At 37.0% G+C, this 26,862-nt stretch overlaps 2 protein-coding genes across 2 annotated transcripts; one reads left to right on the plus strand and one right to left on the minus strand.

Annotated features, from left to right (window-relative positions):
• The first annotated feature begins 1,915 nt into the window (after positions 1-1,915).
• LOC126808703 (protocadherin beta-7) lies at positions 1,916-15,749 on the plus strand. The gene is made up of 12 exons (XM_056103545.1): positions 1,916-2,686; positions 5,401-5,498; positions 5,793-5,952; positions 7,484-7,651; positions 8,336-8,470; positions 8,770-8,907; positions 10,110-10,286; positions 11,561-11,757; positions 12,290-13,071; positions 13,641-13,804; positions 14,767-14,886; positions 15,492-15,749. The coding sequence occupies exons 2-12, from the start codon at positions 5,436-5,438 to the stop codon at positions 15,557-15,559; spliced, it is 2,172 nt and encodes a 723-aa protein (XP_055959520.1). The 5' UTR covers positions 1,916-2,686; positions 5,401-5,435; the 3' UTR covers positions 15,560-15,749.
• Positions 15,648-26,599, minus strand: LOC126808705 (cadherin EGF LAG seven-pass G-type receptor 2). Its single transcript, XM_050533632.2, has 11 exons — positions 25,961-26,599; positions 25,500-25,659; positions 24,469-24,636; positions 23,722-23,838; positions 22,820-22,951; positions 21,678-21,854; positions 20,286-20,485; positions 18,801-19,573; positions 18,038-18,192; positions 17,636-17,716; positions 15,648-16,993 (listed from the first exon to the last, which is right to left on the minus strand). The coding sequence occupies exons 1-11, from the start codon at positions 26,021-26,023 to the stop codon at positions 16,959-16,961; spliced, it is 2,061 nt and encodes a 686-aa protein (XP_050389589.2). The 5' UTR covers positions 26,024-26,599; the 3' UTR covers positions 15,648-16,958.
• Between the last annotated feature and the right edge of the window lie 263 nt (positions 26,600-26,862).

Genomic DNA, 26,862 nt, shown 5'->3' on the forward strand with positions numbered 1-26,862 from the left:
AAAGCCTGTCATTGAGTCAACTGGCGTGGTTTCGAATCCCCGGTTGTACGTGACAAGGAGTAGGGTCGCCTGTCCAACCTCGTGGGTTTTCCCCGATTCCTCCGGTTTCTTCCCACTGCTAAAGACCCTTACGCGCAAGCGAAGTATTGAAATAAAATTAAACCATATCTTAGTCTCAAAATGACCTAGTTTGTGTCGAGTGGACGTTAAACCCCATTTCTCTCTCTCTCCCCTTTACATTATCTAGTTTTTAACTATTATAGTGAGAACTGCCAACTCGTTATCGAATCTCCCATAATGTATCTTTAAAATATAATTGTAAAGCCAACTTAAGAAAAATAGTTTTGTATTCCATTGTTTTATCAGCAACATAGGTGTTTGTTTTCTTGCGCAGACAACCACTAATACTACCACATTATCAACCGTGGCAAGTCTGTCCATTTTGTTGGATTGTTTGGTTTTATATAGTATTGAAGACAGTAGGCAGATGTATTCGATTTGGATCTTAAAACCGGAATCACGTTCAGAGATTTTAAATATTGATGAGAATATTTTATGGATAATAAGAAAATCGAAACGTGAAACGCGGCGAGGCTTGTGATTGATAAAGGGAGGCAAATACTGGTATTGTGTTGGAGGTAAACCGCCAATACTTCATACCCGTTTTTGCCTTTTAATAGGTGATTGACATTTTTAGAGTGTTTGTTTGGTTTATAGTTATTGACGCCATCATTAGTTGTAGTAAAGTCAAGTTCAGGACCTATAATGTCTAGCTCGACCTCATTTAAAACTTCTGTATAAGATGACTATGACTCATTTGGCTCTGTTAGTAAAATGATTAGAACCCACGGAATGATAAAAAGACCGTTCTCGTCCACGCTGAGATTCGATTCCGGGACATTTACCGGTTCATCGATTGTGATCTCCCAAATACGACTTCTAAAATCCAAATTAATCGACAATTTTATTTTTGACCCAAATAAAAAGTGTCTATTAAAGAGAGAGAGAGAGAGAGAGAGAGAGAGAGAGAGGCAACTTACACCCGACTCAAACTAAGTTATTTTGGGACTAACATAAAATGGTTCAATTTTATTTCAATGATTCGCTTGCGCGTAGGGGTCTTGAAGCCGGAGGACCCGGAGAAAACACACGAGATTGGACAGGCGACCCTATACTTATCACTTACAAGCGGGGAATCGAAACCACGCCACTTGTTGACTCAATAACAGACCTTATGATCCAACGCGCTCGCGTTAACCCCCCCCCCCCGCCAGTAATAATTAAGGAGCTGGGACCCTTTGAATTGGGTCAAAAGTAATGTTGAAGTAGATTGATCTGATTTCTATTAATGACTGGATAGAATTTTCGTCATGAATTATTATTAAGCGGAAATCAGTCAGCTTACTAAATTTAGTTTAGTTTTTGTCTTAAACTGTCGACAGTGGAACAAAAAAGTCAGTTATTATATATCTTAACGCTGTGCACTTAACCTGTTAAATGTAGAAAGACACACAGTTTACAAAGTAAATCAACACACCAAATTTAATTAAATTCACGCTTTTATTTTTTACCCAATTCAAAGAGGTTTTATCATTTTAACCCCACAGAGCAATATAAACATCATGACAATATTATTACTATTTGTGATCATTGAATAATCACTTAATAATAGCTATAGATCATTATTGTTCGTCCAATAGACCTCGCATTTTATATCGACCATTGACAAACATGGGTCAACAATGAATTATCTATGTCTGGCTTGTCAATAAGACCCCTTATTCTAGTAAAAAGGTGAATATATTAAATACATACTATAATAACGGTCTTATAAACACAACAATATACCTATACATGTATACAAACCATTCACAAGCCGGGATAGTCCGTGCGTCACATTTAACTAATCCCAAATATCATATAATATTTATAGATACGAAGTGCAGAAAGGGGGTTGAAATAAGGATGATAAGGGCCATTTTATTAATCCAATGTTTTACGTTTATGGCCCCAGTGTAATCAAAGGCCGTTTCATGGAGAATTAATAGGAAAAGTTGTATTTAAAATTGATTCGTGGATTATTCTCGTGACTATAATAGGAATAATGACGTCTATTTTCACTTTGACTCATCTTCGGGGTGCATGAATTAATCTACCAATTAAAATAATGTTTTGGGATTATATGCCCATCTATAGGAATATAAGAAGTGTCCTTGGCAACACATTACAAATACCCAACCTGCTTTTTAAAATTTGAATCATTGCTGTTTATTTGCGGGGGTACAGGACATTATCCCATGGTTTAAAATAGATTCTTGGATTATTGTTTTCTTCCGTTTATATGACCCGCCATTAGATTCATTTGAAGTGGAGCTGGGTGGACATATCAGTTCATTTTCTAACGACAGATTTGGCATTTTATGTTTGTTTATTGTATTTTATATTTGTGTGAGAACTGATCGTTTGTATTAAGGTATATAATCATTTGTACAAGCCAGAATCTGCCTGGAAGACTTAATACAGTTCTGGGATTACATATTCAACAGGAATAGATTGATCTACCTGATAAAAGAACAGAGAGATTTCTTTATTGTTATATTATTAGAGCCTTGAGGAGGATACATTATATACGTTAAATTGTATATAATATCTCGATATCCGAAGTGCGAAATCTGCCGAAAATAAGGTAAGTTTATCAACTTTCGAACATCTAGGAATTTAATATAAACTCTTTTCATTGCATATGCATCAAAGTGTACCTAATCGCATGTTTACATGACAGTCTAATAATCACAAATCTAAAAGGGTCTTCGCACTGTACATTATTAATATATATGTTTACAAGTGAGATGTCTTAACGAAATCCTCAATAAGATTCTGTAGTAAAGCGTGTATTTCACGCGACCAAGAATATTTTAACAGAGACATAACCCATATAGCAGGTCTTTGTCCTCATGCCCAAACTCTTCGTCCAATAAATTTGACAAAGTAAACAACAGAGAAATCTGAATTGTAATTTTTCTGATTATATATTACTAATTAAATATGTTTTGGACAAATGTAGTCACACTCATGCTGTGTGTGTGTGTGTCAGAGAGAGAGAGAGAGAGAGAGAGAGAGAGAGAGAGAGGGGGGGGGGGGGTAAAGTCCACCCGACACAAACTATGTCATTTCGGAACTAATATAGGGTTCAGTACGGTCTGTCATTGAGTCAACTGGCCGGGTGTCGATTCCCCGGTTGTACGTGACAAGGAGAAGGGTCGCCTGTCCAACCTCGTGGGGTTTCTCCGGGTCCTCCGGTTTCCTCCCACTGCTAAAGACCCTACGCGCAAGCGAATTATTGAAATAAAACTGAACCATGTGTTAGTCCCGAAATTACCTAGTTTGTGTCGAGTGGACGTTAAACCCCATTTCTCTCTCTCTATATATATATATAAAAAGTAAAACGATGAGCTATTTTTTTGTTATTATGAAAATAAATTATGTACAATGGACTGGACTGTCTTTATACTATATGGAATTATCTAAGATAAAATTAGATGGCGATGAATAATCAATAAAAAAAAACAGTGTAAACTTTAAATGGTCATACATTATTGACCGATTTGAATATTTTTCAGACCAGAATGATTTTTAAAAATAAAGGTACTTTGAATTGTGTATGTTAGGGTTATAAAATAATTTCTCAAAATGAGATATAAAAATGTATATAAAGAAATGAAATGCCCGATTAAATGATTTGAAGCACTACTAGATAAAGATTTTATTCACATTATCCCCTTCTATTTCATGGGCAAGAATAGGTACTTTAGATGTTATAACCGAAATCTTATCATGCAAGCTTATCTCTCTCCAAATTATCTGGGAGCCTCGGTGGCTCAGTGAGTAAGATGTTGGATGTTGATGGAGAAAGTTCACAGGGATCTTCGTCGTGGTACCCTTTTGTCAGTGATGTAGGACGGGGGCCTGACAAGGGACAGGACAGTTTGTATAGGACGGAAAACTGAGGTCTCCTGTACACATTGGCAGTTGGAATTCGATATAAGAGTAGGCGGTAGTGCCGCTGTCGGGGCCAAATATCCCTCATAGCATACTGTATGGCGCATGCCTGCCTTCATTAGCCACGTAGTATGTTAAACTCCATTTTATTTTATTTCATTGCAAAATAGTAGGACATTAAACCCCATTTCATTTCACTTATAAATTATCTGGGTGTTGTTCACTCTCGTTTGTAAGATAATCGAATTCTTAACAATACACGCGCACCATTTATCCATACTCTCTCCGAATTGAACAATTAGAACCACAACGAATTCATGTCAATGGTTGTCTGTGTTTTGTTATGACTATATTCAGTAATTTTGGCAAAATATCATACATTACATTAATAAATATTAATATCGTACTAAACGACCGTATTGTAATATAACATCGACAAAGTAAGCATCGGATTGGAAATGTTGAATTCGAATGTAATAATGCCATGTTTAATTAATAAAGCGAATGGTTAGGAAACTCCTAAACTCCTAAACTACAATTAATCTAACGGAGCTATTGCCGTTAAATGCATTTCGTTTTACGACATTCAATTTATATAAGGTTAAGAAACTCCAAACTCTTGGTTATTTTTTTTTTTTTTTTTTTAAAGCGTTTTCCGGGATCTATCCGAATTATCCCCCTAAATATTAAAAGTGTTGTGAAGTTCTAACTCATGACGTCAACTGGCAGACTATCGCCATTGAAGAGACGACAACTGTCAAGATTGGTCGCATTATTTCTGTTACGACGTTTTTGTAAATTGTTTTTATTTTTCATTTTGAGCAAAGTCTGTGCCATTACAAGTTTGGGACTGTAAAGCGCAGTGGACACTTAAAGCTGGCCCGGATTCATTCACTTGATTTGATATTTGTTTATGTCTTGCAATGTCCGCAGGTATATCTTGTAGATTTTGTTTTGCGTGTAGTGCGGCCCTCCTGCACTTACTGTTAAGCTAAAATTAATCGAATATATAACTATTACCATTAAATGCATTTCGTTTCCCATCATTCAGTTTATATAAGGTATGGTTAAGAAACTTCAAAATCTTAAACTATAATTAAACAGACATTGTGCAAGCGCTAAATGGATAATCGAGAGTGAGGTTTATATGAAATTATATTTTATGTGTATTGTTGTGGCATTTATCTGCGTTAACAACTGACACGTCAGTTCACTTTAATGTGGATTAGACCCACATGCACTATTAAAGGTTGAACATAAATACCGTTTTTAATAGAAATTTCAAAACTTCCATTTCTTCAATATACCATAGGTATATAGCTGATTATATTTTATGAAATAATATAGTTGAATAACGCCTATTTATTTTTATTCCTAAATCATTAACTTTAACCTTTTTAGCATTTTACGCAATTAAAAAAGTTACAGAATTCAAGATGAAATATATGATTATGCTGTGTCTAATATCCTGGAATTATAAATCTTCGCAATCAGCTGAGGTATGTATTACTTTAATTAAATATTTGATTTAGAAGTGAGTGCGATTTTGTAGGATGCTGATCTTTCAGTGATCTGACATAACTACTAATGTCTCAGAAATATTTTTTTGGATAACGCATTCTCTACCATTTTTACCCATGGAATTGTTCTGAACGGAGTCGGAACTACTATGCATGTATTTGATTAAGGTACCAAATCTGACCCATTCATCTCTTTGGACATGCGCTGTATCGCAGCAGTGTCCTTTGATCTGGTAACACGAGTCTTTGTTTCTTAAGTAACCTATATTTCAGGTGATTACACCAGGTACGGACATTGTTTGGACAATGATTGAAAGTACCAAAGTAAGTGACAATAAACAAATATGTTTTACGTGCGCTGGTCTGGTAACCATGGGAACAGTTAGTGCTGGTTACTGTGGAACCTGTTTTGGAGTATGGAAAGCAACAACAGGTAGGCAAATTTGAATAAGTTTCTAACTTACTCTCTTGAACGACATATCCCCTTGTTTGTTGTCCTCCACTTATCCTGGATCGAAAACTTAAACATGCATTATGCAAGAGCTAAATCCGCCTATAGCAGGTCTTTCTTTGGGCCTGAAATGTTATCTAAATTATTAATTGGACATTAATTAACTTATCCAGACCATAATCAACTATCGATGCCATCGTTAGCCTGCGATATTTACTGGTTTTGAATACATTTTGTGATGGATAATTTAACGTAAAAATGGATAATCGAGATTTTGTTTGTTATCATACCAACGTCGGCAATGACGGCCGATACTAGGCTAAAAATCAATGACTAATATCTCGGCTCAGAGTGAAGCAATTTTACTGAAATGTTCAGCATATTTTGTTTTCATTATCTATTTTCTTATAACTATTATAGCGATAACTGTCAGCTCTTTATCTCATCTAATGCCCTGGTAATTATATTATGCTATTTTGACTTTCGTGGAGAGACATGAAATACCATTCTGGCATCGACCATACAGTTTATGCAGTTAATCGACCGTGATTGGACGATCACCAGCTCTATTGCACGCGCTAAGAAAACAACAACAGTAGGGTGACCCATGCACCTACAGAAATACAGTCAACCGCTGATAGTTCGAGACTACCACTGAAGCGTGCACATTCGCCGTGTCGAGGCCAACTTTCTGACAGTATGATACTATAAATAGCCATGGCACGTGCAATTCTCTACAAATCTATCAACTATTACAGCCGTAAAAATTTTATGGTTGACGATTTTAAATAGCAGTGAAATTAAGCTTCTTGGTTATTACAGCAGATTTAGAAATTACGTTCGTTTCATTTTTTAAATCGCTTTATCATTAACTGTACCGTTAAGAGCGGCATCTTTTGGTTTAGTACAAATAATATCTCTGAAACACTCGGGTTAGACAGGAACATGATACTAGCAGTAGTTTCATTTTACTTTTACAAGGTTCTTAAAACAATTGTTGAGCTAGCTAACGTGCTCATTTCTAAATTCAATTTCTTGTTCTAGCTTTCTGTTATGTTTCGTAAAAAAGTAGTCTTGATTATCCCGACCTGTCAATCAGACGTAGAATGGTCGATAGACTGGTTAAGCGAGACTAATTTCAAAACAAGGGCACGTAACCTATCTTTTACTCAAAAGTGTCTGGATGTTATGGACGACACATGGAACCATTTTTCAGTCTATTATTTCTGGATGATTAATGGTCATAGCTTATTAAGTACAACATGATCGTTTATTAAGTGACTATAATTGTGTGAACCTGATTTGAGGCTTGGCATATATATAAAGTTTGTGGCGAAATTGTCGAGATATATGGAGATATTTATTTATGGTGGGTCACCCTAACAACAGATTTAATGTTTTGCATCCTTTTAAAATTATTGTGTGCACATTGAGCCATTTTAGTCTATAATCTTTTTCAGTGGCCATGGCAATTATTATTTGGTTGAAGTTTCATAAAATACTTCTGTTTCAGATGCAAACTATTGCATGTATTACATTGGACCCAGTTCACTGGATTATGATAAAGTTCGACAATATCGTATACCAGTCACTTGTCAAAATGGCGGGAGTTCGGATACCACCTTTGTTGTTGCTAAGGTAACACCAAATACACCCCCTTATTTTGACCAATCATTATCAGGTATTATATTTTTTTCTTTATAACAAATTTAATCAATCCCTATTTTATGTATATATATATATATATACATAAGTAGAAAATACCATTAAAGAAATTTTATTTAAATGCTTACATATATACATCACATTTTATAATCATCTAAATACTGACAAAAATTCATAAATAATTGTATAGAATACTACTGTTTCCAACGACCGGAATTCGGGTTAGTATAGTGGGACATTAAAACCCATTTCACTTCCTTTCGTATTCATATTATAAATTTGATCAAGCTCCAATCTGGTTAAAACACAGATCCTATTTCGTTTCATTTTTATAGTTCAAAATTTCGTTCTACTTGTCTTTACTACACTAGGATCTGGAAGAGTTGTTATTTAACTCGCGTTCTGAATGGTGTCATTGATAAGCCAATGAAACGATCTGTTACGGCGAACTTTGGGCGTGTTTTGCACGGAACTGTGGGTAATCCACTAGTAACATCAATGCCGATTGGTTAATCAAATGTCTGACTTCATAGGGTCAAAAGCCGACTTTTGACCCCTGATGTGACCTATCGCTATAACTTGTCAGATCTTCATGTAGTGTAGGCCATCGAAAGTATAAAAAAAAAACGAAATATATATCTGTATTTTAATCAGATTGATCAAGCTCATTTGGAAATAAAATGATTTTTGTTTATTTCAGAAACGTTGGATGTTGCCAGTCCAACAATAGGACAAGAACTGATCAGGTTTACTGCTGTTGAAGTGGATACACTAGATCAACCTTTGACCTTTACTCTCCAACCAAATCCTTACGAGGATAAATTTCAATTAACAAGTAAGATATGCTTAGTTTTAACCCTATTGTATATAGTCCATCAGTCATAATTAAAAACAATAAGATATTTCTGATAAACCCATAGATTGTGAACCATTTTTGATATCTGAGTATATATTTTTGTTGCATGTTGCGTGGCATCGGTGTGTACAGTTTTTTTTGGCGAATATTGCGTTTCACCGTTGTGTAGAAGGATTTAACCTATTAGATTGTGTCGTTGTGGATTAAACATTATGTCCATCAGCTATGATGTAACGAGATGGGCATTAACATAACAATGTTTTTCGATTATTTTGCAGGACTAACTGGTACAACTGCAAAATTGTCACCAACTACAGATTTAACAGAAGTTTGTGAAGATCAAATAGTTTTAAAGGTTATGGTTTCTGATAATTTCAACCCACCAGTAGGACCAGTTACAGTTACTGTCGTTCTCAGTAAGTACGCAGTTTGATCCATATTAGATAAAATAAAATGCCTCCCCTTTTGGCGGAAATGATGCAAAGCTGAGACTTTGTGAAAGAATCTCTACCAACTAAAACTCAATTTATGGTCTGACCAATGGATGTAGCAGAATGAAATTCCAGTTATAGGAATTTATGGCGGGTAGAAAGTCATTATAACGCTTAAAATCTTTGTAAATGATATTTACTTGATGTCTTTCTTTTGGCCTAATTGATTATTTAGACACCGATTAGCATGATAAGACCATAACAACTCTCTATACCATCGTATGCTCGTGATTTTTAATTCGTCGTTTAATAATTCCCCTGGAGGTCGGGTGTTCGATCCCTGCATTGGCCGAGAAAGTTCATCCAGATTTTCCGGCGTGGTTCCCTCTTGTCAGTGATGCAGGACGGAGGGCCTGACAAGGACAGCTGTCTAGTCCTTCGGATGAGACGAAAAACCGAGGTCCCGTGTATATATTGGAATGCACGTAAAAGATCCCCTGGCAGTTGGAATTCGATATAAGAGTAGGCGATAGTCCCGCTGCCCGGGCAAAATTTCCCTCATAGCACACTGTATGGCGTATGCCCGTCTTCATTAGCCCAGGTTAGGAGCAGAACAGTAGGACGTTAAACCCCATTTCATTTCATTTCATTTCATTTTTAATAATTCAATTAGAAATGCATAATGGAGACTTTGTTTACTATTGTAACAACGGTAACAATGATAATCGAGATTATTCTCCAAAGGCCCATAACTTCGCTCAGAATGAAGTAATTTGACTGAAATTGTACATATACTCATTTTTCATTATCTAATTTTAAACTATTATAGTAAGAACTGTTAGCTCTTTATCTAAATCTTACATCTTTAAAGAATAGGTCGGAGCAGAACAGCAAGACGTTAAAACCCATTTCATTTCATTTCATTATACAATGCAATTCCTTGAATGAGTTCAGTATCCACTTAGGAACCATTTCACAGCGGCTTATATGAATCACATAGAAAAGTGACTCGGCTGTTTTAAACCCAAATTATATAAGGCGAAACGCTGTGAATTCTGAGAAGGCTTCTTTAATCATCTGAAATTCATTTCTGAAAATACCGACAATATAAAGGTTTGTCTATATGTGACAAAATACCAAATAAGCAGAGAAATGGTATTTTACCAGTATATTTTGTCTATTTGTAGATAATGTTGCACCTCAAGTTACCAGTATGAACCGTGAAATCCAATGGGCAGAGAACAAGAGATTTTACCAATATTTTAGAGGAAGTAATGTGGGAAGTGCAGGAGGCACATGCACCATAACCTCTGACCCCGCTACATATGCTGCCGATATCAACACTGGAGGCTGTGCTTCAACAAGTAAGAATTTTATAGTTCACATAAAATCCACGAATTTAGAGTATACAGTTCACATAAAATCCACGAATTTAGATTTATAATTCACATAAAAGACATGAATTTAGATTTTATAGTTTACATAAAAGACACGAATTATGATTTTTAACATTTTAGACCCTTTATCGAAAATTCGCCCATCAGCTATCACTAGAATCTAATTGTTCGATAAGGTGACATCTAGAATGTGTGGCTTTATGTTGTCTGATATATGGAGGATCATCGAAAATCAAATTTTATATATCAATTAATGAATCTGTAAACCATCTTTTTCTGTCTCATCTCCATTTCATTTCCACCATCTTTTTCTGACATCCGGAGTAAGATGGGTCTTGTTGCTGCTGGTCGATTTTGCCGGATTCGTTCTTGGACTTGGTAGTATCACACCGTATTTTACGAAATGCCCTACTGTTCTGCTCCGACTGGGCTAATGAAGATGGGCATACGCCATACAGTGTGTTATGGGGGAAATTTTGCCCGGGCAGTGGCACTCTTATATCGATTTCCAACTGCCAGGGATCTTTTACGTGCACGTCAATGTGTACACGGGACCTCGGTTTTTCGTCCCATCCTAACGACCAGACAACTTTCCTTGTCAGGCCCTCTGTCCTGCGCCGCTGACAAGCGGAAACCACGCCAGAATATCGCGCTGAACTTTCTCGGCCAACACCGGAAGCGTGTCAGCGTCTTACGCATTTAGCCATTTTAACAATGAAAAGTGGTTGAGATACTTTCAAAAGACTTCAAATTTCAAAAAGTCATGTAGAATTAGGAGTATACATTACAGATGTGCTGTGTAAGATTTAGATAGAAGAGCTGACCATAGATAATCTAAAATGAATATATTGAAAATTTCAGTCAAATTACTTTATTCTGGGTGTTTGAAGTTTTGACAACTAATAGTCAAAGTACAATTGCCAAATCTAAGTCTCGATTTCAAAATGGTAACGTATGCCAGCGGGAGGCTCTGTCCGTAACATCAGTTACACCACATACACCACTTGTCACTCCCACAGGCTCTGTCCGTAACATCAGTGACTCCACATACACCATTTGTCACTCCCACAGGCGCTACCCAAAACAGATGGGAACCAATATGAAAAATTCGAAAACGCTTCTGATGCTTTCTTCCATATAGTCTCATTTTCATAAACACCACGTTGTGTCAGGATAACAGTTTATAATTTTGCTACAAATGAGAAACTTACACTTTTATTTTGTTATTGATTTCATTTTAGTAACAGTCAATCCGTATTATCTACAAAATGGAAATGGTTATGATTTTGAAACGGATCCACCGGTTAATTTTACCATGGTTTATAAGAAAGGAAAATGTCCGTCTAAACCGGTTTGGGTGTATGTTCGATGGACGAACGTCAATGAAAAACCAGTTTTAGATTTAAACAAAGACGCATATTCAGCTCAAGAAGGAATGGTAAGCGATAGTTTTTTTTTTGTTGTTTTTTTTTAATTTCAGATACTGTTTTAAAATATATACTACCTTGACGTGCAAGGTCTAAACTGCATAACATGTGTGGGTTGTGGTGACCGAATGGTCAAAATGTTCCATTAGATCATAAGATCTGTCATAGGTACTTAGACCAAAACGTTAAATGATTAGCCACAATAAGGGCGACCGATATTCGACACGAACTGCTGTATTTCATGATGAAATTAATATTCAATAAGAATCAATGATTATTGCGTTGTTACGGCTGTTACAAGATAAACCCTATCCGGGCAACGCAGCTAGTTGGATATAAATATGGCAGGCCGCATGATTTCTAATATTCCACTATTATGACGATCAGTTGTCGGACGGATATAAATACGCCTTTATGCCGAGTTCGCATGTCAGAATACAGATTTGTGGCCCGTAATATCTTGATGGTCGCCGAGCCGAAATTCATTATATGGTGTATCATTATTTAAACACGCACTAGACTCTGCAAATAATATATTTGCAGATTGACGTTTTACCCGATTATATACTAACAGACCAAGATGCTGGCGACACCCACACCTATAAAATAGTTACACCTATAAACCAACGAGATCCAGCATTCGAAATCGACGAAAAGACAGGACGTATCTACACCACTCAATACTACACAGTCACTGCTGAAACTGTTGATAAAACGTTTGATGTAGCTGTTACTGACAAGGCAGGGCTGACATCCGATACTAAAGTAGTTACTATTACGATAAGTGATGCTAATGATAATTCTCCCACACTTGATGCTTTTGGAACTACCTACTCCTTTACGGAATGCGAGGATCCGAAGCCGGTCTTTGGACAACTTACTGCACAGGATAAAGATTTTGGGCTAAACGGTGAGGTAGAATTTGTACCAGCTAAGTCAGTTACGATGAGCTTAGATGCAGCAGGGAATCTGATACTGGAGAATAATCCCATAGATAAGCAGTTTGACTCTATAAACATCCAAGCAGTTGATAAAGGAACTCCTTCACGAGTCAGTGAAATAAGAGAGATATCAGTTATAGGACTGCCCTGTCCCTACACAACACCTCCTGTCATACCATCTACCTACCCAACCACCCAACCGCCAACTCTACCTCCAACCACAGAACCTCCGACAACAACCCCACCACCACCAGAGACGAGTAATTGGTGGGATGATCCTACAACTGTTATTTTGGTTGCTTTAGCTGGCCTTCTGGCCTTTATACTGTTTGTGTTAGCAGCATGTTGTTTAGTCCGGTGTTGTGGGGGCTGTTCAAAAGCCAGGTAAATTCCCAACTCTTTCTTTTAATTTAATCTACACCATCGGCAAATGGTTGCACTAGCTACGCAATATACTGATATATTTCCGATGATGATACTGACAGGAATTAATATGGCCCATTTAACCGCATGGATTATTTCTAGGTTTCCCAACCACTCACGCCAAGCGAGTAAAGCAATTATTTAAATAAACCATCACTATGTATTGAGTAAAAAAAGGAGTGGACCTCTGCTTTTTATCCCATCCAAACGACCAGTTCGCTCCACAGCCGCTACTCTTAAAACATATACAACACAAATTTATATGGAAAACAGTCACTGGGTTTATTTCACACTACGTTTGAACAAGTTTCTCTTGTCGTTCTCAAGTAAGTTGAAACGTAGTGTGAAATAAACCCAGTGATTGTTGTCCATATAAACTTGTGTTTTATATCATATGTTCAGTTACTAAATGCCGTATAAGCATTACTCTTAAAACGTGAGACAAAAACATAGATTATTATCGAACCATTATGTAGATAAAAAGGCCAGTCCAATAATTAGATTATTCTTCCTTATCCCTTGACTTTCAGCCCAAAAGGTAACATGATCCAGCCGCAAAAATATCATCCTAATAATATGAGTGGAAAGGCATCAAACAAAACACCTCGAAACCCTGCTGATTCATCCCAGACACCAAGAACCCAAAATGGAAAACAAACAGCAGATGGTGATAATGAAAGTGGATATTCTGAAGGTAAGTTAAAGATACATTATGGACGATTAGATAAAGAGCTGGCAGTTCTCGTTATAATATATAAAAAGTAGATAATGTAAAGGGTATTTACTGAAAATTTCAGCCAAATTTTAGTGATTGAATATTGGGGCTAGCCTCGATCATCATTACTACAGTTGGTAGGATAAAAGACATAGTCTCGATCATCCAATTTTTGATTTAATTATGAATGGAAGTCGAACAGCAAATTGGAACCTAATCCAATAAACATCGCAGGCTAGCGATGCCATCGAGAGTTGATTATGGTCTGGATAAGTTAATTAATGTCTAATTAATAATTTAGATAACATTTCAGGCCTAAAGATATACCTGCAATAGGAAGATTTAGCGCTTGCATAATATATGTTTATATAAGCTAGATATATGCCTGCCCCCAAATTACGGCACGTTACACTGGCTAATGATAACGGCTAAGTGAGCGTATATTGATCCATTTATTCCTTGGAATGAAGTAGAAGAAGTTTTGGACCGGGCGCCAGTTTCGCACATTGTTGTGAAATGAAATGAAATGGAGTTTAACGTCCTTCTGTTCTGCTCCGACTTGGCTGATGAAGACGGAATATTGTTGTTATCAGATTCTGTGTCTGGATCTATTATGCCAATTCTGATTGTTCTACATACATTTTATACCTTCGATGGTACTTAATCCCACCCATGAAATAACTACGTGTTGCAATATATAACAAACTCTATTGGGAACATTCGCTGGTTCTCGGCTTCCCAAATTCAGGTGAAAGAACGCTACAAACTATTTGTAAAGCACTTACAAATAACTATTGGACACAACAAAAGTAAACTGTAAAATATGAAACAAAATACTATCTGTCTTTCAATCAGATTTGATAGGCGGGGTATTTTGCAATCATATATCATAGCAGTCTGATTCGGACCCTACTACATTTCTTTTTTTTTTAAATAATCAGGGGGCGAAGAATTCTATCTAGAAGAACGCGGGCCTGGGGGTGATGAATATATTTATGGTGGAGGTGAAGGTCAAGTTGTTGGTAGTCCTGATGGTGGAGCTGATTATTACTGGAAAGAACGTGAGTTTATGCTCAATTCAGTCGTACAGGAAGAGACTTACCCATGTTTTAGTTCACCTATAATTTGTTTTTGTTGTAAATGTATGTGAGAAAGTAATCCAGTGGCATGTTTATGTCTTGACATTAGGTTTATTCTAGTATTTCTTAGATTTTGTTTCTTGGCCGTTATAAAGGTCTTTGCCCTTTACGTTGACATGGTCTGTTTTCTGTGCTGCTTTGTGTTTTTATTAGTAATGCACTGTCGGTTAACTTGGTAACTGTGACAACATTTCAAGGGGTTATTTGTATTCTAGACCGTGAGCCAGTAAGAACAAAAATATTGCCTCCCTAATACAATTGAAAAAGTTCGATTTACCCTCACATTCAGGTAAACACCACACGAATCAAGGACAGAAAATCTAAAATGCCGCACTGAATCAAGCCGAGTTTGATGTGACTCGTATAAGATTGTACCTATTGCTACCAAAGGTACCATATGGCAATCCTTTCACCCTTTGAGCTGTTCTTTGAACAGATCATACTTTCGATTATGGTTCGATGATCGAGTCGTTTTAGGAACGGGGTCCGAATACGGTTCAAAAAATATTTTCATTTTGATTTTTTAGATTATTCTGACAGGCAACTTGCTGGCCATCCCGATAGACGAGCGCTTCCAGCTACTGTGGATTTTTAGATAAAATGCACAAATAATCAAAGTGAATTGAAGATTTTTATTTTATTTTTTATAAACTTTTTGTTTATTTAATATTCTCAAAAAGGACTTGTAAAACAAAGAATTATTTTTATTACAACAAAAGTGTAGCATTTTATTTTCTTACAGTGGCATTTTCTCAGTCAACAATAAAAAGATCGATTTAATTGTTTCTAATGTGTTGATTTGTTTCGTGGGGTGGTAATTTGTTTTCGTGCAAGATTTTACGTCGGCATACAAAACCAACAGCCAAGGGGTATCAAAAAACACATGGAACTATGTTAATAAACAAACCAACTCTTGTCTATATCTTTTTGAAACGATTTACCATATGTAACTTGCCATATAGCTAAAAGAAACAACACGTCAGGTAAACTAAACTCAATACTTTATCTTGCCCTAAATTAATAGGCCAATTAAAACATAATCAGCTTTGGAAAATCGTGTATGTTGAATCAAATAACATGGAAGGTATCTGCTAGAAGCAATAATAAGCTTGTGGCTCGGAGGGGTGGCAACCATCCTAACTTTGGGATTACTATACTAGGTTTATCGGCACCTTTATATTTCAAGTTGTGTATAGTGGTATTACACTCGGTGGGGGGGGGGTGTTCTTAATGCACTGTAACGTAGTCGCCCTAGACTGCTGATGCTGGTTTGAATTATCTTAAAGTACTATGCACAACGTGTTTAAACCAGAGTGTAAGGGTCGTCTGTGTCACAGCAGCCTTTCAATTTATAAAGTGCTTCTCACTGCTGACCACAACTTATTAAAATGGCTGTATATTGTTGGGTGGGGTTTAATGTAGCGTCGATAGTAATTACACTAATGCTTGGTTCCCACTGCCGTGCGATGCGTTACGGTAGGATTGTCCCTATTCGGTCCACGATCTGGAACTCCAGATACGATCGGATACGTTTTGATATGATCAACACGATTGCTACGACTGACCTCAATATATGATAAGACCTGATAGGGTCACCACGATTACTCCACCAATAAGATCTCGATTTCAATCGTAGCGCGAATCGTGATAGTGGGAACCTAGCACACACAATATTGTCACTGCACTAAATGAAACCCAATAGGCTAATAGGGGGTTAGTGAACTTGATAATTAACATGTTAACGGCGTGTCGTCTGGACTATACGTCCACGTAGCTCTGGTATAATAATTGTAATTACCTGACTCGACTGATAGGGGGGATAGCATGTACCTCCTATCTGGGATATCAATTCTCAATTACAAGAAATTACAAAAGTTTGAAATTTGGATTCGCTTTACCAGAGCAATATGGACGGGCGTAGTTTAAATGGCGATGTGGTTAGATAGACTACGGTGAGATATATATATCATACGAATAGATTCTGTGGGAAAATTTCAAAAATTTGTTGTTGAAGGAAATGCTTTGTCTTCTGAAAAATAAAACAATCCAGCGGTTAGACACATTTTATACTTGCCAGTCTTTCAGATGGGATTCCAACCGTTGTAACAACATAGCATCAATAGGTTTAATACAAATGAAGTCACATTCATGTTTAATTTCCCATCAGAACTATAATTTGGTCGTTGTGAGACTACATCATTTTATGACCACAGGTGCAATGTTGAAAATGAGAATTTTGTCAGTGCAACTATGTTTCATTATAATTTGTGTTAATGTGCCGAATAATGTCGTCACCTACTTCCCTCTTCCCTGCATATGTCGGTCCCGGCTCGATTATTTTTTTTTCTTTAAAAAAAAACGTTACTGACATTTTCTTTTGAAACTTGCATAATACAATGGTATCGTCATAAACATGGGCCTTTGAATGGGGGAATGGTTTTATAATGCGCACAGACAGTATATAGACGCTATACTTTAGGGGTTTTGTTCATCGATTTAACCCGACAGCAAAAGTAACACCAAAATTTGTGCATATTGCCGCACACTAGGAGTAGCAAGAAATCAATTTATGAGTAAAAATGCCGAGGTAGTTAAAGACAGTTAAGCAACCTATTCCAGAGAGACCAATAATTTTGCCAGATAAAAAATGTGCAAAAAGGTAATAACTTACGTCCTTTCCAGTAAGCATCGGCTTGAGAACTACCAACAACTTGACCACTATCTCCTCTATCATCCATGTAAAATTCTTCACCTAATAATCATAAAATAACTGTAAAGCATCGGTGTCCCGGGTATTCAGACAGAAATCAGTTCTCTTACTTGCTCTTAACAATAAATACTTATGCTTAGTAATAGATATCAATCTAAACGAGTGAAATGGAGATGGTGTCATGAAGAGGAGATGGTGACATGATATCGACTGATTGACTGATTTGGGTACTTTTTGGTCAAATATGCTTTTAAATAAGAACCTATTTTAATGCGTTTAGTCTTAAAGTCTATTACACTAGCTGGGAATATGCGAAAGTACTAAAGGTGTCCGAAACGCTCGTTTATTAATTATTGTCTTTACCTTCAGAAAACCCACTTTCAGTATCAGCATCTTTACTTGCTTGATCAGTACGAGTTCCTGTAGGTTGAGGTGCATTAGCCGGGTTCTGTGGTGTCTGTTGCGCTGCCTTGCTACTCATATTATTCGGTTGGTATTTTTGTGGCTGGATCGAATTACTACAAATTGAAAAAGGAAAAGGTCATTCGAATACCATACAATCTTGTTTAATAAGCAGACTAATGAGTCTACCACTGTGTAGGGATAGTCGTAATATTGTTTTATTCGGACTGGTGGTCTAATCTATGAAAATCCCAAATAAGAACAGAGAAAATCCATTTTATCCCTAGAAAACCCGTATAACCACACCCATGACAGTTTAACCCCAATAATTTTATTGTCCAGCTTGTGACATTGTGACTGAACGGTGCTGTCCATCTAAAAAAATGAAATGAAATGGGGTTTGAAGTCCTGCTGTTCTGCTCCGACTGGGCTTATGAAGACGGGCATTCGTCATGCAGTGTGTTATGGGGGAAAGTTTTCCCGGGCAGCGGCACTGTGGTCAACTCTTATATCGAATTCCAAGGGATCTTTAAGTGCACGCCAATGTATATACGGGATCTAGGTTTTTTCGTCCCATTCGAACGGCTAGACTGCTGTCCTTGTCAGGCCCTCTAAAAGGCCGTGGGTTATAAAATACAAAGAAGCAGCTTGGCGCATACGATATGACTACTCTTGGTGGTAATCTACTCTTGCATTTGACAAAGACGGAAACTACAGAACTTACCCGCCATTAGAACAACATCCACAGCATCGGATTAAACAGCAAGCAGCCAGTACAAATATTATAAAACCTAGTAAAAGTGTTAAAATGACAGCTAACAAGGTCAAAGGATCTTCCCACCATTTATTATTTTCTGGTGGCTCAGTGGTTGTCGGAGGTGTCGTTGTATCAAGTAATGTGGTGAGTTCAGTGGTTGATGGTTGTAGAGTCGTGGTTAGTGGTGGGGTTGTGGTCGGGCATGGTGTCCCTATAACCGAGAACTCTTTAATGTCACTATATCTCTTCGGGGTACCTTTATCTACAGCTTGAATGTTGATGGAGTGGAACTGTTTATCCTCTGGAGAATGCACCAATTTCAACACACCTGCTGCATCCAAACTCAACACAGCCGATTTGACCGGTACGAATTCTGTCTCCCCATTCAATCCAAAATCGCTATCCCGTGCGTTAAGTTTTTGAATAACCGGTAGTGGATCCTCGCATGCTGTGTACTCGGCATGAGTGGTGAAGTCAGCCACGATGGGAAAATTATCATTAGCGTCGGTAATGGTGATGTCAACTGTTTTAGTTTCGGATTCTAGCCCAGCTTTATCAGTAACAACTACATGAAACGTTTTAGTTATAGACTCAGCAGTGACCGAGAAGTATTGTAGACTATATATCCGGCCTGTATGTTCATCAATTTCAAAAGCAGAATCTTTGGGTGAGACCAACTTATAGCTGTGTGTATCACCAGCATCTGGGTCTTTTAGTGTGTAGTCCGGTAGGACGTCAATCTACAAAATACATAATAAAAAAAATTATTTCGGTGATATTTACTCCAATAACTCATTGTTTGCGCAATTTTCTACGCCATCGCCAAAACAATAATGGGCGGGGGGTATCCATTTTCTAAAAAAAAAATATTTCTTTTCGTTGAAACCGGGAAAACCCTTAAATGAATACCACCGTGCAATCGTGTAAACATCGGGTAATTAATGCACCCCATATCGTTGTTGGTGAAAAATCGGCAGGGTTTCGAGCGAGTGTTCACCCTACAGAGCAGATTATAACCGACAAGATGGTGGTAAATCCGTCTGCTTGTCGTACGTCGGACATGCTATCGGCATGCCTTTCGTCTGTATTCTAGTCAATTAGTACATCAGTATTGATTATCGGGCAGGGGGTGGGGTTGTGGGGTGTAGGTCTCCAGGTACACCGATTTCCTACCAATTTTAACAGACCCCTGTACATAAGCGGACTGATGAAATGAAATATTTTTAGTCCCGAGATGACCTAGATGTTGTCAAGTCGACGTTCAACTCCAGTGTTGCCTCTCCATATTGATTACCATCCCATCCTCCGAGCCTTTCATCCGTGATTTCACAAATATATACATGGTGAAATCCAGTCTGTTGACTAGTATGCGCTTCCAGGTTCCTATCATGTTTACTGATTTTTAAACCCTTTCTTCGAATACAATAGTACAAACAATAATATACTAAATACCATTCCTTCTTGAGCTGTATATGCATCCTTGTTTAAATCTAAAACTGGTTTTTCATTGACGTTTGTCCATCTTACATACACCCACACCGGTTTAGACGGACATTTTCCTTTCTGATAAACAATGGTATAATTTACTGGTGGATCAATTTCATAATCATAACCTTTTCCATTTGCTTGATGAAAGTACGGATTGACTGTTACTAAAATAATCAAAAATCAACAACAAATTTCCGTTTAGTCCAGAAAAATTATATCAAACCCCATTGCATTTATTTAACCATGTGTGGTTTCTCCTGGATCTCCAATTTTTCTCTTTACAGATAAAAACTCTGCCCACGAGCAAAGTAAGGATTTCCGTAATCAGAAATTTAAACATTAGGAAGGGATTTTGTCTTATGTATGTTCCTTAATTAGGACTTTAAACACTAGGTCGGGATTCTTCCTTATATTCAGCTAAGTTGGTGTGTTCAGTCAGGTCAACAAAATTCTGCCAATTTGAGTCTCATAACAAAAGTAAACGTCGACAAAAGTAAATTAGAGACTTGTGTGTTTGCTTTCTATGTATACAAAACATAGTGCCCGTGATAAAGAAGCGTGAAAGAAAGAGTATATAGTAAACACAAAATTGCCCTGTCAAGTTTTTCAATAATGTATGGAAGGGGTATTTAATATTAGCTTTAATTTACAATCGGGATATAAGCGAATTCGAGTACAGTGCTTAAAGTTTGAACTAGTGCTGAACACTGAGCATATTCAGTCAGGTTACATTTGAAAAAAAAATGCCACAGCTGTGCTGAAATCTGATTAAAGCACAGATCCTATTTCGTTTCGTTTTTTTATAGTTCAAAATTTCGTTTTATTTGTCTACACTACACTAAGATCTGGAAGAGTTGTTATATAACCTGCGTTCTGGATATCGCGAGGGATTAGCCAATGAAACCATCTGATACGGCGACTTCTTGGCGAGCGATACGCGGAACTGTGGGTAAACCACTAGAAACATCAATGTCTGACGTCATATGATCAAAAGCCGCTCTTACGACACCTGGCGCGACCTCCCAATACAACTGGTCAGATGTTCATGTGGTGTAGGTTATCGAAAGTATTAATAAACGAAACGAAATATAGATCTGTATTTTAATCAGATTGTCTGTGATGCTGCTATCGCCGCTATCTTCTTCAGTCCATAACACTGACCGATTTCCTAGCAAGGTTTCACATTTTCACGTTGCCTGTTGAGGTCAAGGATCAACTATCATATAACAGAAATCTGTATATTTGAAATCTGTCGATCTTTCATTCAAATTTACACCTTTCGCGAATTTTTTTCAGTAGTTGTGATAATCGCCATAGCTTTTTATCTAGAACGAATTTTATAACTGAATTACTTACTTGTTGAACCACAGCCAAAAGTACTGATATCAACAGCATATTTAACGGGCTCAGAGGTTATGATACACGTGCCTCCAGCACTACCAACATTAGTTCCTTTAAAATACTGATAAAAATTACGATTCTCTGCCCATTGGATTTCACGGTTTAAACTGGTTACTTGGGGTGACACATTATCTGTAAATAACATGTTATGCATAATGTAGATTACAAAAAAAACAGGGCCAAATATATAGAGAGAGAGCCTGGACATCTGTTGTCTGTATAGTATTGGGTAAAAAAATGGCCCTTTTATCTAATCTAGATTCTTACACAGTTCCTCTGGTCTAATAAGGTGATGCACGGTGGCTCGCTAAGCTGGCCGACAAAGTTCATCGGGATTTTCCGATGTGGTTGCCATTTGTCAATGGCGTAGGACAGAGGGGAAAAAATCGAGGTCCCGTATTCACATTGGCGTGCACGTAAAAGAACCCTTGACAGTTGGAATTCGAAATAAGAGTAGACCATAGTGACGCTGTCCGGGCATAATTTCCATCATAGCACACTGCATAGCGTATGTCCGCCTTCATTAGTCCAGCAGTTGGTGCAGAACAGACAGTAGGACGTTAAATCACATTTCATTCCTTGGCTAGTAAAACCATTTGGCGAACTATCAAACCGTTCGTTTTTACTGATTCTCATTCGTTGTTCTTGCACTTAAGAGTCTGGATAACACAATCTCTACGGCTAGCATTCTCGTTATCCCCAGTAGTATCGTTCCTTTGTACCCCAGTAAGCTCTGAGTCCATCCATGGGGGACACACATAGTCAAAATATCCGCCTTTGAAACTTCTGCTATTTTTATCGACCAAGTAACTCGCATTTTTTTGTAACGAAGATCATTGTGGTGAACGTAAACAATGGCGTATGACTGGTATGTAAACTGTTTTTTGATTGGTTCGTAGAATCAAGCTACCATAAAGGGCAGATAATTTGAATTCGTGAAAATCCCGTGAATGAACCCAGTGGTTAGTGGAGTAGCAGGCGCGGATCCGGGGGGGGGGGGGGTCCAGCGGTGTCAAATGAGATATCCACGTTAGTATGTAATATAATGTCGAGTTATGTCTTTCTTGTAGAATAGATGTAAATTAATGTTTACTTACTAAGAACCACAGTAGTTGTAACTGGTCCTACTGGTGGGTTAAAATTATCAGAAACCATAACTTTTAAAACTATTTCATCTTCACAAACTTCTGTTAGATCTGTAGTTGGTACCAACGTGGCTTGTTTCGTGCCTGGTACAAACCGGTACAAATTATATATTACATTTATACTAAAAACTAGGCGTGTTTGTATTCGTACAATGGATGGTACACTGTAGTGTCTTTCGTAAAAAAAAGGCGTAGATACTTTGATTTAGATATGACCGTAAACAGCATTCAATTTTCTTTAGCTATAGCTCAAGTAACATTTATTACACGTTCTTGCATAACTGTCGCTTTAATTAAAATAGTAATTGTGTTCCATATTATGCATTTGTGTTTATTACGTGTGGTTCTGGTAATGTTTTCCAAATAATTAAAATACAAATTTATCTAGTCGTATATTCTGTGGCCTGTGAATCACATGAAGTAAAAAAAACCAATAATTAGGGGTTCACCTTTATCAGGAACTTGTGTAATTTTGAACGGCACACTAAGAAAATGCGAAAAACCAGGTGATCCCAATAATTATTAAGTTGTTCTTTATTATAGTTTGAATCTTTCTATGTGTCTATGACTAGTCTCTGTCTACAGTTGTATACCGACTGACTTACCATGTTTTTATTTTGCAAAATGTTTCATATATATTTAGCCAGGTGTGCCGCTATTTTATCATGTCTTCCAAGGTGTGCCGTTGGCAAAAAAAAAGGTTGAGAATCACTGATCTATATAATTTAAAATGTGTGTACTTGAAATTAGCATTCACGATTGAACAAACTACAACGACTAATTTGTTCACGAACTCATTCAACATACATAATGTATTAATATTTTGGTACTAATAATATAGTAACATCTCTTACCTTGTTTTAGTTTAAATTTGTCTTGAAAAGGGTTGGGTAACAGATAAAAGTTCAACTGATCATCATCTACGTCAATTACATCAAACTTTTGTAGTGGACTACTGACAGTCACTGTATCTAAGAAGAGATAGAGAGAGAAAGAGAAATGGGGTTTAACGTCAACTCGACACAAATTAAGTCATTTCGGGGCTTAAATATGGTTCAATTTTATTTCAATAATTGGCTTGCGCGTAGGTTTTTTTTAGCAGTGGGAGGACGCGGGAGTACCCGGAGAAAACCGAAGAGGTTGGACAGGCGATCCTACTCCCTGATTCAACGTGCACGCGGTAACTATTCGGCCTGCCAACCCCCTACGAAGAGATGGAATCAATAGACTGAAATTGGATTAAATTCACATCATGCGACGTTTTGTGAGATCGTTTAATTTATAAAGACGATGTGGACACTGTGAGGGTTGGAGTACATTTAGCCACTCGCTCGTAGAACTATTCACTCTCGAAATACCCCAAGTTGTAACCACCGCAAAATAAATATAACTAACACCGCATTAATGCTATAAGATCTTCGTCGGTGAATAGAAAACAAATATTTTCAGTTTCAAATATTCAAACTTAGAACAATACGAAATCTTATACAAATCTGCTAATCAGCCATTTTTGCGCCATTTTCATAGTTATGCGCACAAGTCAGTTAGTATAGCCATAGGGTCTAATATTTTGTCCCTTTAATTATAGAATATTATTTTACCTGATAAAGGTTGTGTAAAATATGGCGGTGTATTGGGTGTTACTTTGACTATAACATTGGTTGTATCCGAGCTTGAGCCATTTTTACACGTGACTGGTATACGATATTCTTTAACTAAATCATAATCCAGTGAAGCTGGCCCTACGTAATGCATGCAAAAGTCTCTCTCTGGAATACAAGATATCTTTTTATCAAAGAACCTGATTAATTTTAAGAAAACCTATCGAAACACATAGTTCAATAAATAATTAATAATGCGTGCTAAAATTTGGATTTCTTAAAATTGAAAAATATAGTTATATTAATAAATGTATAAATGGGGTTTAATGTCCTTCTGCTTTGCTCCGTCATACAATGTTCTCGTACGTAACTAACGTTCGAAAACTAAATGGTAGCTAGCTTCTCTGCAGGTAGGGTGGGTGTGTTGTTCAGATTGACAGTGTGCTATGAAGGAAATCGTGCCAGGACCAGGAGTTCGTTAGTTCAAGCCAATGTGAACACGTGACTTCGGTTTTCCGTTCTTTGTGCTGCACCACCCGTTGAACTTTCTCGTCCAACTCAGGGATCGAACACAGTAAGCCAGGTTAGCGAGACAACGTCAGATTCACTGAGCACTCTAGCTACCATAAATGTGTCTACTGTTAAAACTCAACACAGGTAATAAATATTTTTCTTCTGATATGGGCATATTTTATATAAATGTTGGACGCATCGGACATTTTTTGTCTGGCTAGATATGAACATTTTGCGCGGATGAGATTTCAGATTTAGAAGATAAAGTAATTGCGATATATGTTAATATGTTCTAATGGCACATTTTCGTATGCACTCTTGAAATACGTGTTTTTTCCGGTTTTTTTTTATCTAAACGTAGTGATTTTCTTTATGATTGTCATACTACTCCTTAAGGGTTCGTAGGGCTGATCAAAGTAGCTGAACAAAGTTATTGGTGAGTAGATTTTCATAATTAACACCGGATTACGAAACACCGAGGAATTCCGATTGACATCCATATGTTGTTTAATGATTACCTGCTGTTGCTTTCCATATTCCAAAACAGCTACTACAGTGACCAACACCAATTGTTGCCATGGTCACCTGCTCGGCACATGTAAAACATGTTTCTGTTTCGTCACCGACTTTAGTACTTTCAATCAGTGTCCAGAGTATGTCTTTACCTGGGGTAATCACCTGAAAAAAAGACACGGTGTAGATAAAGGTGTTAGTTATCTCCCGTGACCTAACATCCTAGAGCAGTTTGATAGCCAATGTATTATCTGGATTCATGTATTCACCATCACCATTGGCCGTCGGTGACAAGGGGTAGGAAGCTAAACTAACCTTGTTGATATTCATTGGGTACTTTCTCCCTATATTAAAGAAAGACTCTACTATATAATATGGCCTCCCCCCTCTCTCTCTCTCTCTCTCTCTCTCTCTCTGAAAATATAAAATAAAGTAAATACCTGAAAATATAAAATAAAATAAATACCTCAACAGTCTGTAACACCTCAGTATTCCAATAAACCAAAAACACACAAAATACTAATTTCATCGTGGATTCTGGAACACAGTAGATAATTTTCTATAGGTAACAAATATGTGACACCCACTCTTATTAACACCAATTCTGGATCTAGTTTTATTTTCTTGATTTTCCCTTTCAACTTTCGTTTTCCTTTAAGCACAGAGGTACAAACATAATCCAACTGATGGGCTTATATATTCTTGTCTGTCTCTAAGATTAATTGACGAAACCCAAATTCTAATGACATTATTACATGACAGCCACCATATTTGAAATTTTATTTTGGCATAAACCAAGTCGGTCCCCGCGAGCATTCAAGCCCATAGTCGGTGTTGTCAAGGCGGATAGCCTTTATTGAACGAAACTAACGTCTAAAGAACCTACGTCTTCAATCCATGAGATTATTCACTACACACACGAAACGAAACTAACTGCTTGTTGTTGTGGTACGTAAGTAATCAATAAAATCCATCAAAGTAATCCAAATTAAATTTTCCATAAATTTTGTTTAAGGAGATCCAGAAATCACAATGGTGTAATACGAAATCGAGGAATCTTTTTAACTCTTGCACACAACTGGTATCCACTCACCTATTGAGTTTAAACACGAGTCTTTTAAATACAGGTATATTATAAGTAACGAATGCATACACAATTCATATCCCAAATAAAAGAACACACACTTTAATAATACATACGATTGTAAAAACCACGTACCCATTGCTTGTTTCTAACAATATAATATAATACAAAGGCTGCATGTGTTTTGTGAAAAAATGACGTAAACATTGCCATTGGCGTTTTTGTATGCATGACAAATGAAGAGTTAAATGGACTTTATATTATATCTAATAGTATTTCATCGA

This window comes from Patella vulgata, chromosome 1 (genome assembly GCF_932274485.2).
Source record: "Patella vulgata chromosome 1, xgPatVulg1.2, whole genome shotgun sequence".
In the NCBI taxonomy this organism is placed as follows: Eukaryota; Metazoa; Mollusca; class Gastropoda; family Patellidae; genus Patella; species Patella vulgata.